Here is a 15887-nt window from a genome sequence, read left to right on the forward strand (position 1 = left end):
TATACGCAGTTGTATTTTTTCTTAAAAGCTCAGCAAGACTGAAACACTCGCAAGTGAAAGCAAACTACAAAGGAACAGCTGTACAATCTTATCAGATCTTAAGGCAGAACAGCCAAGCAATAAAAGTGTTGAGATGTAAACAGTCAATTGTACTCAATTTGTAACTTACAGAGAGTCAGAAGAAATGTTAGAGTAATCCATCCATTTGAAAAGGTTTACTTAGAATCAATCCATGTAAATAACATTTAAAAAGTAAGATAACCACTGTCCAGAACCATTAAAACGATCAAAATCACTGCTAAGTTCTTCTATTCTTTGATTTAAGTTAGTTTTAAGATTTTTTAGGCAGTCCGTTTTTTTTTTAAACAATAAAAGTTTCTTACCAGCTTAACACTTCTCCTTCATATTGCCCTGACTTTGTCAGCCTTGAAACACTGGAATTTTTACTGCCAGCAGAAGACTTTAGATGTGTTTCTCTTGGAGATTTTGCGATATCCCCAAGATCAGCAAGATGTAATCTTCCTGTTCACCATCTCTTCGGGATGATTTAGGTCCGTTGGAACCCCCCAGCAATAAAAGTATCGAGTGCGATCTCAGAGCTTTGAGATCGCACGTCATCTCGTCACAGCATCCAGGCTCCGCCCCCTCCTAGACATTTATTCTTCTGGAATTGCCCCCATCCCAAAGAGACAGTGCTGTTCCTAAAAACATTGACTGTGACAGTGGACAAGGTGAATCTCCTGGGGACACTTATGTTTGAGGAACCATGGGAGTGGGTCATCTGGAGTATATTAGGAGTCCTGTGACTGTGGGCGTTATATTTAGCAAATAAGACTTGGCTTTGTGGGTCACCCAAAACTGACGTTGCCCTTTTCCAAATCACGCCTAACCCCATCCTTCTTCCTGATGTGGTAATTCCGTTGAGTTAAAGGAATTATAATTGGGTAAGCTCCTTCTAAATGTTAAATATGGGTTTTTTATGGCTTTGGTTATTATTTGTCTGCTGGGTGACAAGACCCAGGTATGGATGGAATGGACATAAGAGTGAGGAATATGAATTATTTCCTCTGTCTTCATCTCTTTGCCTCGACAATTAAGAGCTTGGCTCCTTTTCTGTCTCACTGAAGAGGGAGGGGGGTCACGGGGGAGCTGCCTCACAGCTGCCTGGACTCGCTCAATTATATTAATGTCTGATACACAGTGTAGATTCCAAGAAGACAAGCTGTATTCGAGAATTGGTCTGGCAAAGGCTTTGTATGCCCTAGTTTGCAGTACAATTTTACCAAAGAAGAAGCTTCGCAAAATTAAATTAACAACTCTTAATGCCTTTTTGGAAATGCTGTTACAGTGAGCTCTTGGGCTTAGATCGTTTGAGATGAATACTCCTAGGTCCTTGACAGAGTGAAGGTTAACTACAAGATTGTATCTGCCCAGCTTGTATTTGGTTTTCTGATTTTTGTTGCCAATGTGTAAGAGCATTGTTGGTTGAGATTTAGAGTTGCTACTTGTTTAACCATTCTCTTAATTGTTGTTTCTCTTAAGTTCTGTCTACTCAGCAATCTATGCTTACTGCTAATTCTTAGATATTGGAGAGATAAACTGGATACGAAGGGAGGTGCAGGAACAGGGGTTGTGGCTTTGCCATCTGTGGACGTTTTTGAGAGGCTGGACAGCTACTCTCAAGGATTTAATTGGTTTCTTGAACATTGCAATCTTTTCAGATTCACATTCTCTGGTTGGGTCAGACAGGCATCAAGCTCACCTAGCAGGTATGGAGGGGGGAATTTACTCTTTACTTCTTCTTTTTTTTTTTAACCATCCTCCAGAGGAAATTCCTTCCCTTCATGGTTTTAGTTGCTTTAGATAAAAGTCCCACCTGAAGCAAAAGCCATTTCAAATTTTTCACAAATACATAACTAACATTGCTTGCGTTACAGCTGTGTACCAAATATAAAGCCAGATTAAATCTGCTCTCTGGTTTCTCTCGGAACATAGATTTGGTATTCAAAGTAGAAGAGAGTTTGCCTGTCGCTTTCTCCTCCCACACCCAACAACTGGTCAAAAATTATAAACTGGCTTTGCCTAAAGAAAAGCAGCTGACTGGGCTTAAGATGTAATCTTAAATGTGTAAAAGAAAAAGCAAGTACATTTGAGAATGCAGTTTAAATGCTTTTGGATACTTTTGAACAAAATGAGTATGAAAGAACGTGGTTATATGGCATGTTTCACTCCTAAGGCAATGTAGAAGGTTGAGCATGTATTCCAAAGAGATCTCAGCAAATCTAGATGGCCTAGACAAGGGATCTCCAAACTTGGCAACTTTTAAGACTTGTGGACTTCAACTCCCAGAATTCCCCAGCCACCATGAAAGAGTCAGAAAGAAATGTTGCATCTTCAGTTATAACTTGGGGAATAATTTATTGGTGAATTTTTACTCATGGTGCTCATGAAACTGAATGAACAATTCATATAATGCAGCATTAAAGATATAATGCCATTTGCAGAAAGAGATGAATGGTCCACCATCATAGCCATCCAACATTGCTGTATAGAAATTTTGGAGAAATCTTTCTGCACTTCATCTTAAGAAAGAGCCTTTCTTTTTGGAACCATATTGTATCATTCTGGATACTTGGTAGGTAGGTAGATGACATGACATGACATGACATGGCAGACAGACAGACAGACAGAAAGACAAGTGTCCCAAAAGTCATGCTATAATACCAAGAGGTTTCCTCCTTCAGTGGCTATTTATCCGGCCAAATGCTAGCGATTCAATATCCTCAGATTTTCTATATCATAACTAACACAGATGACTGTTCTACAGACTCAGGCACCTTGTAACCAACAGAGGTGTTAACCAACAAAGAAAGAAAGAAAGAAAGAAGGAAGGAAGGAAGGAAGGAAGGAAGGAAGGAAGGAAGGAAGGAAGGAAAGAAAGAAAGAAAGAAAGAAAGTGTTGCTTACAGGATATTCATGGTATTTATTTTACATTCATGTAAATTATTTCATTGTATTGCACTTCATTTCTATTTATTCTTCATTTTCTTGTTGCATTCGGCAAGTAGTCATTTTCTCTCAGAATGCTAAGGATCCATGGCATAAAGTGAGACACTCGGACATAAACTCCAGGTTTCATGGGCTGGGCACAGCCTTCACCCCAGGAGGTGACACCATGTAGCACATATCTTCCTTGCTCTTCACAGACCAGGGGGCCTCCACTGTCACCCTGGAACCGAGTATTTGGAAACAATGAACCAGGAGTGCAAGAGAAATCAACATAGCCCTAAGATGAGTTACGCACCATTCTCACTGGATGACTAATCATTAAAAGGACTTCATGAGGGTCAAACTTGACCCAAAGGGTGGATGTTATACAAATAACATGAACTGGATGTGTTCTTCAGTAAGAAGATATTTTTTTAATTAATTGGATTTATTCATTTAATTAATTGGTTGATTTATACAGCAACCCATCTCAGCCTATGCCTCTGGGTGTCTCCCAATATTAAAACAAATAAAAGTATATACAAAGATAAAATAAACAAGAAATCAAACAAATAGTATCCTGGAGAATCATAAAGACATCCTTGACACAGCCCGGAAACAGGCTGTGTCCCATTCTGAATTTAAAATGAATATTTTCTTTACTTGCAAAGGGAAAACTCCTCTGAGGTGGCATTTTCACTGGGGGGGGGGGGGGAAATGAAACATCCTTGGGTTTATTGACAAGCCATATCTTACCTCACAGCTATCAGATGCACCATCAATATTACCAGCACAGAGTTCATGGTTATCAACTCCATTATCTAGAAACTCAGGCCGGTTACACACTTTATTCTCAATGACAGGGAAGCCAGTCTCTTTAAGTAAGCCTTCTCCACCAGTTCCTTTGAAAAGCAGATGGAAGGGAGGAAATAATGTTACAGGATAATGCAGAGAAAAAGCAACAAAGATGATTAGGGGACTGGAGGCTAAAATATACAAAGAAGGATTGCTGGAATTGGGCATGTCTAGTTTAAAGGACTTGTGTTCCAATATCTCAGGGGTTGCCACAAAGAAGAGGGAGTCCACCTATTCCCCAAAGCACCTGAAGGCAAGACAAGAAGCAATGAATGGAAACTAATCAAGGAGAGAAGCAACCTAGAACTAAGGAGAAATTTCCTGACAGAATAATTAATCAATGGAACAATTTGCCTCCAGAAGTTGTGAAAGCTCCAACACTGGAAATCTTAAAGAAACATTTGGATATCCATTTGTCTGAAATCATATAGGATTTCCTGCCTGAGCAGTGGGCTGGACTAGAAGACCTCCAAAGTCCCTTCTTACTCTGTTATTCTGTATGTTTCCTGATCTGGTAAGAATGGGATCAGATTCCCCTAGCTTTTTTTTAATGGAAATGTTACTTAAAACTTCAGGATGCAGGCATTATTTGTCCATGGTATAAATGAAACCCATAATATTCTAATATGCTCAAGGAAGCTTCATCTTCACCAAGTATGGAAATATAAAAAAAAAATATCTTCCCTTTTTACCACCCTGTTAATCTCTAATAATTTCATGTGACTACTACCTTGCAGCTCAGAAACTAAACGAGTGTAACGCTTTGCTGCCATCTGGTGGTCATTTGGATCTTGCAGCCCAAATCTATTTGGGGTAATCCTCATTTACCAATCACAAGTAGAAAAGGGACCCCTGTGCTTTTTCCACTTGTGGAAAAGTTTCCTTTGCTTTAAAGACTTGTGAAGGTCATAAATGTGAGGAGTTATCACAAAGTTCCTTTTTCATCACTGTCATAACTGCAAATGGTCACTAACAACCATTAGACTTAACCAAGTATCTTGCAAAATATTTTCGTATTAAAATTATATGGCCGTCCCTGTTAAAAACAGAAATGTGTCTAATTTGTGTGGGGTTGTATAGTCTCTAATACAAGTAGAACTCCTTTCTTTGTTGAATTAAATCTGATCTCTACCTTAGCCATCACTGTGATAGAATTTACCTGTCCAAGAACCATCCAGAAGCTTGAAACATCCTATTGTAAAATACATCCTATGAATAAAGTTTTTTTTTCAAATCTCCCATAGTGACTAAATTGTGTTGTGACCAGACAATAAATATGAAAGCATTCATTCGTTCATTCATTCCAAGTCTTCCCAGATCCATCAAAAAATCCATCAAAAAAATCAATAAAAACTCATCCATTTTATATCCATCAATAAAAAAAGATGGGAAGGGGAAAGGAAGAAATGTGAAAAGAGAATGGTGGGTACTTTGAATTTTTAACCACTCTGAGGTCACTCACCTTTTGTGTCTCCCCATCCTGTGACATAACATTCTGTTCCACCTGCTACAACAACGTTGGCTGAAGGTAAGCAGACTGGAATGACTTCATTGGTGATCCGTACTGGGCTGGGAGAAAAATGACATTGCCACTCTTTTCATTCTAGTCACTGGGTGCATCTCCCGCCTTTATAATTTTTTTTGCAAATAACCCAATGTGGCAAACATAGCCAACACAATTCCTTCTATTTTCCCCATAACAACAAGCCTGTGATGTAAGCTGGCTCTCATGGCTAAAGGCAGGACTTGAACACATGGCCTGTTGCTTTCTAGCCTTGTGCCTTAACCACTAAACCATATTGGCTCACAGGAGCTGCTGATTTGTTAGTCACTGGATATTTTTTAAGTAATACATTCCTAGGAGGCTGAAGTTTACACATTGTGATGTCAGCTTACTTGCTAGTTCCTTAGGCACATTGAACTTCAGAATTTGATCTCTAAAATAAATATAAACAAGCATTTACATAAATGCAGTAGCTATTACTGAACATGTATCATATATCTCCCAGTTTCAGTCTGTTCTTCAAGTCAAACAACTCTTGCTACTGCAGTCACTTTCTGAAAGAAAGATAATTTCGTATAAGTGTTAAGAGGGTTGCACTCCATAATTAGCCTTGAGCCATCCTATATAAAAACACTTCTCCTTTGATATAATGGAATTGAATCTTAATGTTGTATGAATAATAGCAATAGCAGTTAGACTTATAGACCACTTCATAGGGCTTTCAGCCCTCTCTAAGCGGTTTACAGAGTCAGCATATTGCCCCCAACAACAATCCGGGTCCTCATTTTACCCACCTCGGAAGGATGGAAGGCTGAGTCAACCCTGAGCCGGTGAGATTTGAACAGCTGAACTGCAGAACAGCAGTCAGCTGAAGTAGCCTGCAGTGCTGCATTTAACCACTGCGCCACCTCAGCTCTTATAAAGAATTAGAAACCATTAATTAGCTTCAGCATCATTGTAGCGTCTAGTACAGTGTTTCTCAACCTTGGCAACTTTAAGGTGGATGGGCTTTAACTCCCAGAATTCTCCAGCCAGCCAAAAAACATTGTTCTACTGTGTCTTTTGTGAAGTCAACCTGCCTTCATGCTATTTCACATTGTCAGCTATTTTCCAGCAAAACAACCACAAATATCTTAAGCGGGTCTTCTCAAGTGAGCTGAAAAAAGCCTGGATTTTGAAATAAGATACAGGTAGTCATTGACTCATGGTCTAGCTGTCTAAACAAGACAGTTGTTATGTGAGTTTTGCCTCATTTTACAACCTTTCTTGCTACAGTTGTTAAGTGAATCACTGTAATTTTAAGATAGCAACATGGTTGTGAATCTGGTTACCCCATTGACTTTTTTTGTTAAAAGGTAACAAAAGGTGGTCACAAGCCCCTCGAACATTGCAACTGTCATAAATATGAGTCAGTTTCCAAGAATCTGAATTTTGATCTCATGACTATGGGGATGCCACAATTATTGTGAGGATGAAAAATGGTCATAAGTCACTTTTTTCAGTGCCATTGTGAATTTGAACAGTCATTAAACAAAATCTTGTAAGCAGAGGACTTCCTGTATTTACACTTCTCTGGAAGCAAAGGAGCAAGAAGATATATCAAGGTTAGTGGTGGTCGGAGAGGAAGAAAAAGACAAATTGTGGAAACTCCCCAAATTTAAGCTGGAATCTACCCAAAGACAAAATTTCCAGGAAGTGCATTGTCTATTCCAGAGTGAATTTTTTCTCTAGAGCAGTGGTAGTTAACCTGGTCCCTACTGCCCACTAGTGGGCATTCCAGCTTTCATGGTGGGCGGTAGGGGTTTGCTGTAACTCTGCTTTATAAATTTTATAAAGTAAAGTTACTTCCCTACTTTATACATCACCATTACTGTGGAACCAGTGGGCGGTTAGAAAATTTTACTACTAACAGAGATACAAAAGTGGGTGGTAGGTATAAAAACCCCTGCTCTAGAGAAATGTTTCTCAAACTTGTCAATTTTAAGATGTGTGGACTTCAACTCCCAAAATTCTGGGAATGATTTCTGGGAGTTGAAGTCCACATGTAAGTTACCAGGTTTGAGAAGTACTACTCTAAGAGGAATTGGGAACAGATAACCAAGAATTGGAGAAACATTCATTTGTGTGGACGGAGTGCTATGCATCCCACCTTGAGCTCTTGGAAGAAAGGAAGGACATAAATCTAAGAAACAAATAATACAAACACCTGGTAGAAGAACTCTGTGTTTTTATCTTTAGTGGACCTAAACAAGTACGGTGCAATAAAAGCTCTAAGTATGCTGTTGTTATAGATTGCTTCCTATATAATTACTGCTAAAGCCAGATTTGAAGTTAATGTTCTTCCTTCTAAATTGTTCACAAACCAATCCATATCATTTTTTAAAAAAGAACTATATGGATACTCTTCCATGCCAGAAGTTTATCCCAGTTGCAATGATTTTGCCCATAACAACAATGCAACCACCTAAACACAGAGGCACGGTGTGCATGAATAAATTTGGACCAGTGGTGGGTTCTAGGCCTGGGGTCCTCAACATAAACATGTGGGGTGTGCACACACACACACGCTGCGCGTGCATGCGTCTTGCCTTCCAGCGACGCCTCTGCAATCGTCCGCAATGTTCCAGCTGCTTGGCGGAGCATCGCGCAGGCACTGTACGCACCATGCGCATGTGCAGAAGCGCCGAAGGCCTTAAAGGACAGCTAAGGAACGAGGTCGGGCAGGTGGGCCCTCCGGAGCACCGTACCGGAATGGTACCCGGTGCTCCGGACAGGCTCCGGTACACCTGTACCGCCTGCAACCCACCACTGATTTGGACATTACTTCAGATGAGCATTGTACCATAATGAAACTGGATCAATTCAAATGTCATTTTAGAAATGCTCCTATGTTCACACCAAGGAGTTTTGGAATGGAGGGTAGAGAGATTATTAAAGATAAATATTGTCACCCAAAGGATACCTGCTTAATTTCAGCAAGGCAATGTCTGCCCGATATGGTTCTTTGAATATTTTCTCAACGCTGCGATGTTGGGCGGATGGTTCTAAGGCTGCCTTTGTGTGCAGGCCGAGCGACACTGTGTAATAATTAGGATCTGGTGACCTACAAAAGACAAATATACCAGGTGAGAATATCTTCATAGATCCACAACCTAGGTAGATAAGAAGAGGACAATTCAATGAGAATTTCTGAAGACTGAAACCATATGTTATGCACGTCTGCAGGGAGGAAAAATAGGGCTAGGGTAGCTCTGAGAATTGTGAAAAAACTCTGCTGGACTTAACAAGCTAAATGACTCGAAATCACTGTTTCATTCTGAATATTTGGGGGAATGATGGAAAACCAGAATTTCAAATACCAAGCATCAGATGCTAATGGTTATTTAATTATATTCACTTACTAAATGGCACTGATTGTTGTTAATCTACAATCAATGCATCATTGGTTGGAGCTATTTGTTTTTGGGTGAGAAACAAAGGAAGCTGAAACACCAAGCCAGGTCACTATTCCATACTATACAGCTCAGTATTACCCCTGTGCCACTTGGCAAGTGATTTCCAAGGCTTTAGATGCAGGCCCTTGCCAGCCCTGAACAGAAATGCCAAAGAAGTACTGACACTGGCCTTTTCTGTACCCAAAGCTGTATCTTCTCATCCCGGAGCTACAGCCTTTTTCCATGTGCAATTACTCGGAGACAGTAGCTGAGAAAATGTATGAAGGGTTCTTGGTTTTCTCTGAGCTTGTTGACCCAAACTAGGCAACATCATCACTGCTAGTAAGGAGTGAAGTTTGCTCTCAGTTTATATTCTAATGGCTTGATGGAGGTGGTCTTAGAGATTCTTTGATTGGAGTATTTACTGTTAGCAATTGTGGTGAATATCTGTAGCTCGGGTGTAGGATGAGGGTGAAGGTTCGTTTTACGAGCTTGTGGGTTGCTTTCCGAATATTTCATTACCCCTTTGTGTTTACTGTTTATATTTTTGTTTACATTTATTTATGTTTACATTTTTGTTTACTGTTAGCTGGTTTGGTAATTCCTTGATTGAGGTATTGTTTATTTCTTGTTGGTCTTTGTGTTAATCAACGCTTGGCTAGGCATTGACTGCTGATGGGAAGGTGTTTTCATCTTTTGGTTCCCTTTTTGGCTTATTGATATAGATACACTATATTGCCAAAAGTATTCGCTCACAACTGATTATGTGGATGGGTGAGCGAATACTTTTGGCAATATAGTGTATCTGTGTTTGTGTCTATATGGCTATTTTAGAGAAAATATAGTCTGTCCGTTTTGCCATCAGGGTCTTCTGGGAACCCAGTTGGTAGGTATGCCAGGTCACAAAAGAGATGTTTACACACATCACAAAGCCATATGCAAACAAATCATACTATGGTTTGGAACAAACTGTGAACCAAGCCAGAATCTGTGATCTATAAGGAGGTCTTGCTGTCAATCGGTCATGTCCAATGGAAAGTTTTCCAATTTTGTTAACAGTATATTAATTCTCAGACATTACACATTGCTTTCTTCTGATTTCTGGTTCTAGTTTTCCTTTTTTCCTCAAATAGTTTCCTAAGAGTTGATAATCTTGTGTAACATTGCAATTACTAGTGTCATGATGAGCTATCTGTTCATCCAATAGGTTGCCAGCTGCAAACAGATTACAGACTTCTGCTCTCAGAATTGCATTAAAGGATGGGATATAAACCACTCAGGTAATCAAGAGTGAATTAAACCCTCAGCATGACTAATGCTAAACTAAATGGCATATTTGTCATAACAGCAAAATGGTAGATTTGCCATAATCTGGCCAATACCTGCTAGGGTTAATATAACAAGCCCAGGTTACCACAAAATGGCCCCAAATAGACGTAGAAAGCTCTAACTCTATGATGATGAACCTATGGCACGTGGAGCCCTTCCAGCTCAGATCCACTGCGCATGTGCAAACATCATCTGCCAGCCAGCTGGCTTTTGGGTCTCTGCTGCGCATGTGTGGGGGAAGGGACGCATGCGAGAGATATGTGTGCATGTGTGGGGGTGGGAGAGCATAGGGGTGCGCTCCCCCCACAGCCCATTTTTGGTCCCATGAGGCTGCAGGGAGGCCTGCTAGGCCCAAAACGGGACACGAGGGGTTTCATGCGCAGTGGGACCAGGGGAGGGGTATCGTGAGCACATTGCATAATAGGTTTGGGTACACACATGCATGCTGTTGCACACACACACACTTTTGACACACGGCGACAAAAAGTTAGCCATCACTGCTCTAACTCTTTGCTGCTAACTGATGGTCATCTGAATTTCTGCGGCCCAGATACAATAGTCTAATTAATATCTAGTACATCCTGGTGATTTTCTAGCTATGGAGTGACTACAACTCCCAGAATTCCCAGGTTGTGAATTTGCCAGTTGACATTTCAACCCCTTGCACAATATTATTGGATTGGGAAAATCTGATCTCTTCCTCAAGGGAAGTTTTGTTTTTATTCATCATATTTTGAAGCTGCCCATCTCCCTCACAAAGGGACTCTAGGCAGTGTACAAATAAAGGTTTTACCGGTTTAAACAGTGAGTTGCTGTCAGAACCCATTGTGGCTGTATTAAGGTACCTCCACAGTAATGTCGTTTGTCAACACTGAAAAAAAAAAAAGAAAACATAAGATTAATTATATAGTAAACTAGCTGAATACTCATGCTCTGCTACAAAACTATGTGATCGGGCTTGATAAATCTACATTTACAGCTTTAAAAACTAATGAGCAGTTACAATCGGCCTCTCCTCTCCTCTTCCTCAGGTTTGCCCCACAGAAACCTCCCCTATCCTAACCCCTTCTCTCCCTCAGGTTTGCCACACAGAGGTCTCTCCTATTCCATCCCCTTCTCTCCCTCAGCCTTGCCCCACAAAAACCTAGACTTTGCTATCCTCTCCCTCAGGTTTGCCCCACAGAAGCCCCTCCTATCCTATCTCCTTCTCTCCCTTAGCCTTGACCCATAAAACCCTCTTCTATCCTATCTCCTTCTCTCCCTCAGGCTTGCCCCACAGAAACGTTTCCTATCCTATCCCCCTTCTCTCCGTCAGCCTTGCCCTACAGAATCCTCCCCTATCTTATTCCCTTCTCTCCAAACTCCCATCCAGCAGGCCAGATGAGTCACGTGCTGGCCATGTCCAAGTGGCAATTTGAACAGAGATCTTTTCAGTTGGGGAGGGGGTGTAGAGTTCCTTAGCATCAGAGTGTGTTAATAATAATAATAGCACAAATATTAATGATCTGATAGTCATTTCAAAAAATCCTTTCTAGGCGAGTACCTAGAAGCCAAGAGGAACAAATGTGCCACATTTCAAGTTTGTAGGCTTTACGGTTCTGGAGATTTTGTGATGTGGCATGAGTGTTTTTCATGTATGTATGTATATATGTGTATGTATGTATGTGTATGTATGTATGTGTGTATGTATGTGTGTGTGTGTATGTATGTGTATATATATATATATATATATATATATATATATATATATATATATATATATATATATATATATATATATATATATATATATATATATATGTTTTCTGAGGTTTTCGCGGGTGTTAGTATGTAGGTCTCTAGTTGTTCGGGTTTTCTCCCGCGTAGAATTGGAGATGTCTTGGCGACGTTTCGACGAAGTCACATTCGTCATCTTCAGGCTGCTGCTGACTACTTCAGGTCAGCAGCAGCCTGAAGATGACGAATGTGACTTCGTCGAAACGTCGCCAAGACATCTCCAATTCTACGCGGGAGAAAACCCGAACAACTAGATATATATATATATATATATATATATATATATATATATAGATAGATAGATAGATAGATAGATAGATAGATAGATAGATAGATAGATAGATATATTATTTATATATTTATAAATATAATATATAAAATTCACATAGAAATCAGAAGCTGTTCATTCATTATTCAATCTCCTTATTTTCAAGCATTACACAAAGCATCTATGAAATGGCTTAAATTTACAACAGTTCACAACAAACTGTGTGATATTTCTTTTCTTTCTTCTTTGAGACTAATAAATTCAAAGTGTGAAGCCATATTTGCAGAGCAGAATCTTGTACTATCTTAACTATTAAAAGATTTATTATGGCTTTGGACTTTATGGATCTATCATTCAAAGTGATATCTAAATTAACATTGTATTACAAGCAGATGAGAGACAGATACAAACCATTAAGGAAGGCAACAATGGAATGCAAAAAGCAATGTTTCAATAGTACAAGGTAAATGTTAAAAGGATAATAATTGCTCATGATACTGTTCTAAACAGGGACAGACTTAGCTAGTGCTAGGATGGGAGACCACGTGGAGATCTCACAGTTGCATGCTAGACTTGGGAGTTGAAGGCATTGGCAAACCACTTCCAGGTATTGCCACCAAAACATGGATATAAAGTTCCCAGGAGTTAAATATTTGAGAGGGCCTTTACATTTATTATTATTGTTGTTGTTGTTTCTCCTACTGTTATTCCGAACACACCGTATAGAGTGAGGTCCTTTCACCATTGCTGAATTGAAATGCTGTTATCCATTGATCAATGACTTGGGAGAAAACCATACCAGAATGAAAGTTGTAAGCGTTCCTAGTCCTGTCTCTGCTGTTACTTCTATTGAAGTCAATATAAACAGCTGACTCTCTTCCAGAAAGCTAAGTGACAAAGTCCAGGATATTTCATACCCTTTCAGACTACTTTGGGGCAGAATCACAATATGAGGAGAAATACTATTTTAATAAAGGTATAGTTAAGGGCAATTTAAAAGATGGAACCAACATCATGGAGAGGTGGCAGAAATGATGTTGCCACTGTATGATGTTGGGTCATGGTTAGATGCAGCAGAGGAAAGATCCTGAGTGATGCAACATTGCACAATTAACTTCTCTCTTCCTCATGGTGAGGATAAAGCAGGTTACCCCCTGATCTGATTTGACATTACTTGACATTCCTGGCTTACCCAGGTGTGGTCATTAAGTGAGTGGAGCAAAATAACTGCTTGCTGATGCCGTCTCCTCCACGGGCAGCAGAGAAATGCAGTCTGCATTTTCATGACTGAATTTCTTTGAGTATCTCTTTTCCAGCTCAATGCCGCAATTTCCTTTCTGCCAGCCAGAGAACTCTGCCCCAAGCGGCTGAAATCAATCCATCAGCTAGAACTTTTGCTCTTGATGAATCTGAATGAAGAAGTCCCTTCATGACAGACTATTTTCACCCAACCCCTTTGGGAGAAAAACCGCTGCCTGATGGTGAGACTCGGCCTCTCTGGCATTTTTTGTTCTCAAGGAAACTGGCTGAAAAAGGTCCATTCTGGAAACCTGGGCAGAAATCCAAGTTTGGATTTCAGGAAGGCCCTTTTTCAGTCAGCCTCCTGGAAACAACCAGGGGACAATGGCTTACGGCTTTACCTGCTGGCTTCCCTATGACTTTCTGGGGAAGCCGGCAGGGAAGACTATAAATGGTGATCACATGATCATGAGGCACTTGGCAAGATGTTGTGAGTATGAATGCTTGCCAAATGCATCAATCACAATTATGTGACTGTGGGCATAATGCAAGCTCAGGTGAAGATTAAAAGTTCCTTTGTTCAGCACTGTTAGAATTTTGAATGGTTGCTGAACAAATGGTCCTTAAGCAAGGACAATCTGTATAGAGAAACTAGGAAAGATGGACTGCTATTTACAATTTTGGAGAAAATAATCTGCTCCCTTAAAAAAACTATAAGCAAGTTCAGTGAAAATTTTCAAATAAGGAAGGTACAAGCCTTGAGCAATAGAATATAACAACAGAGATCTTTGCTTATTGGGTGGATGAGAAATATAATAAATATCCTATTATTTATTTATCTATATCTCATCTTCCGGGATTGGGCGGCCTATAAATTTAATAAATGAATAAATGAATTATTATTATCTTTATAAATAGCTCAAGGTTGCAAATGTACCTAATATTCCTTCCTCCTCCTATTTTACCTACAACAGCAGTATGTAAGATATTTATATTATATATTATATTTAATACTCAATACGGAGACTCATCTGCCAGGGCCAAGAATGAGGATTTGAAACACAGCTACCAACAATTCTTCCAAAACATAGACGTGGTGGATATTTGGCTCTTCCACACCCATCATCAGGAACAGCTGAAATGGGAGAGATGTAAGATATGCACACTATAGCAAAGGTTCAATAATTATTTCCTTTAATGAGAAATCCTGAGAATTGCCTTTGTTTGTGGAGGAATAGGTCCAAAGGTTAAGCATTATTAATTTTGTCAATAGCTGAGGCCTGAAATAGGTCAGTTGAAGAGAACAGTGGTGGGTTTCAAAAATTTTTAGTACCTATTCTGTAGGTGTGGCCTATTTTGTGGGCGTGGCTTGGCAGTCATGTGACTGGATAGATGTGGCCAACTTGGAAAATGTGCTGAACTCACTTAGCAACGCTCTTTCTTAGCAACCAAAATTTTGGGCTCAATTGTGGTCATAAGTTCTTTCTTTTCTTTCTTTTCTTTCTTTCTTTCTTTCCTTCCTTCCTTCCTTCCTTCCTTCCTTCCTTCCTTCCTTCCTTCCTTCCTTCTTTCTTTCTTCTTTCTTTCTTTTTGTCTGTCTGTCTGTCTTTCCTTCCTTTCCTTCTTCGTTTCTTTCTCTTTTACTTTCTCTCTTCCTCTCTCTCATACACACACTTCCCTTCCCATTATTTTCATAGATATATTTTATAAACTAAAACTGGTGCCCAATAAATCCTATGATCATGGCATTCTGTGTCCTACAAGCCAATTCACAAAGCTCCCAATTCAGCCTCTTACTGTTCTGGGGGTTAAATGAATATGGTTAATCGTCCTGTTATCTCTTGTCCCTTGGTTCCTGCCTTTTTAGCAGAGCGACAGAGAGGACTAATTTCAAATGGCTTTTTTTCTTTTTGCCGAAGCCAGATTTCTCTGCCGCGCAATGGGTGACCTGATGGGTGTCCGAAGGTGTTGGGCACCCCACAGAAGGCACGCACGTCATGTGTGCATGCACACAGACACAGCACATCTGTAAGGGGGACTGGATCAGCTGGGAGGCTGGAAATCCATGCAGAGAAAGGAAAAACACATGTCCCCCCCCAAATTGGAAATGAGGCAGCTGTGAAAGAGAAGGGAGCAGTGCGCACCATGTGGGCTTGTCCAACAGCTGAAGAAGGAACAGGAGGTGAGGATTCAGGTGCTGGACAAATCCATGTGGCATGCGCTACTCCCTTCTCTTTGACAGCTGCCTTGTTTCCAATTGGGGAGGATGCATGCAGAGGGAGGAAAAATGCATGGATTCCCCCCCAATTGAAAATGAGGTGGCTTTCAAAGAGAAGGGAGCGTGTGCCATGTGGGCTTCTCACAACAACCGAATCCTCACCTCCTGTTCCTTCTTTGGCTATTGGACAAGCCCACGTGGCGCGCGCTGCTCCCTTCTCTTTGACAGCCGCCTCGTTTCCAATGGGGGGGGGGAATCCATGCAGAGGGAGGAAAA

The 15887-nt window shown here is 40.3% G+C and overlaps 1 protein-coding gene across 2 annotated transcripts in view; it reads right to left on the reverse strand.

The window, feature by feature from the left end:
• Positions 1 to 1454: 1454 nt before the first annotated feature.
• The window catches only part of LOC116508200 (plasminogen-like), a 48377-nt gene continuing 33944 nt past the window's right edge, over positions 1455 to 15887 (reverse strand). The window contains exons 14-19 of one of the 2 annotated variants that reach the window (XM_032216730.1): positions 14408 to 14528; positions 10904 to 10981; positions 8310 to 8450; positions 5306 to 5412; positions 3745 to 3890; positions 1455 to 3229 (exon numbers count right to left, since the gene is read on the reverse strand). In XM_032216730.1, coding sequence (XP_032072621.1) covers positions 3041 to 3229; positions 3745 to 3890; positions 5306 to 5412; positions 8310 to 8450; positions 10904 to 10981; positions 14408 to 14528 — 782 coding nt within the window. In that variant the 3' untranslated portion in view covers positions 1455 to 3040. The remainder of the gene's footprint in view (positions 3230 to 3744; positions 3891 to 5305; positions 5413 to 8309; positions 8451 to 10903; positions 10982 to 14407; positions 14529 to 15887) is intronic. The other variant, XM_032216729.1, reaches the window with a different exon arrangement.

The sequence above is a fragment of the Thamnophis elegans genome, chromosome 4 (assembly GCF_009769535.1).
Source record: "Thamnophis elegans isolate rThaEle1 chromosome 4, rThaEle1.pri, whole genome shotgun sequence".
NCBI classification, from domain to species: domain Eukaryota; kingdom Metazoa; phylum Chordata; class Lepidosauria; order Squamata; family Colubridae; genus Thamnophis; species Thamnophis elegans.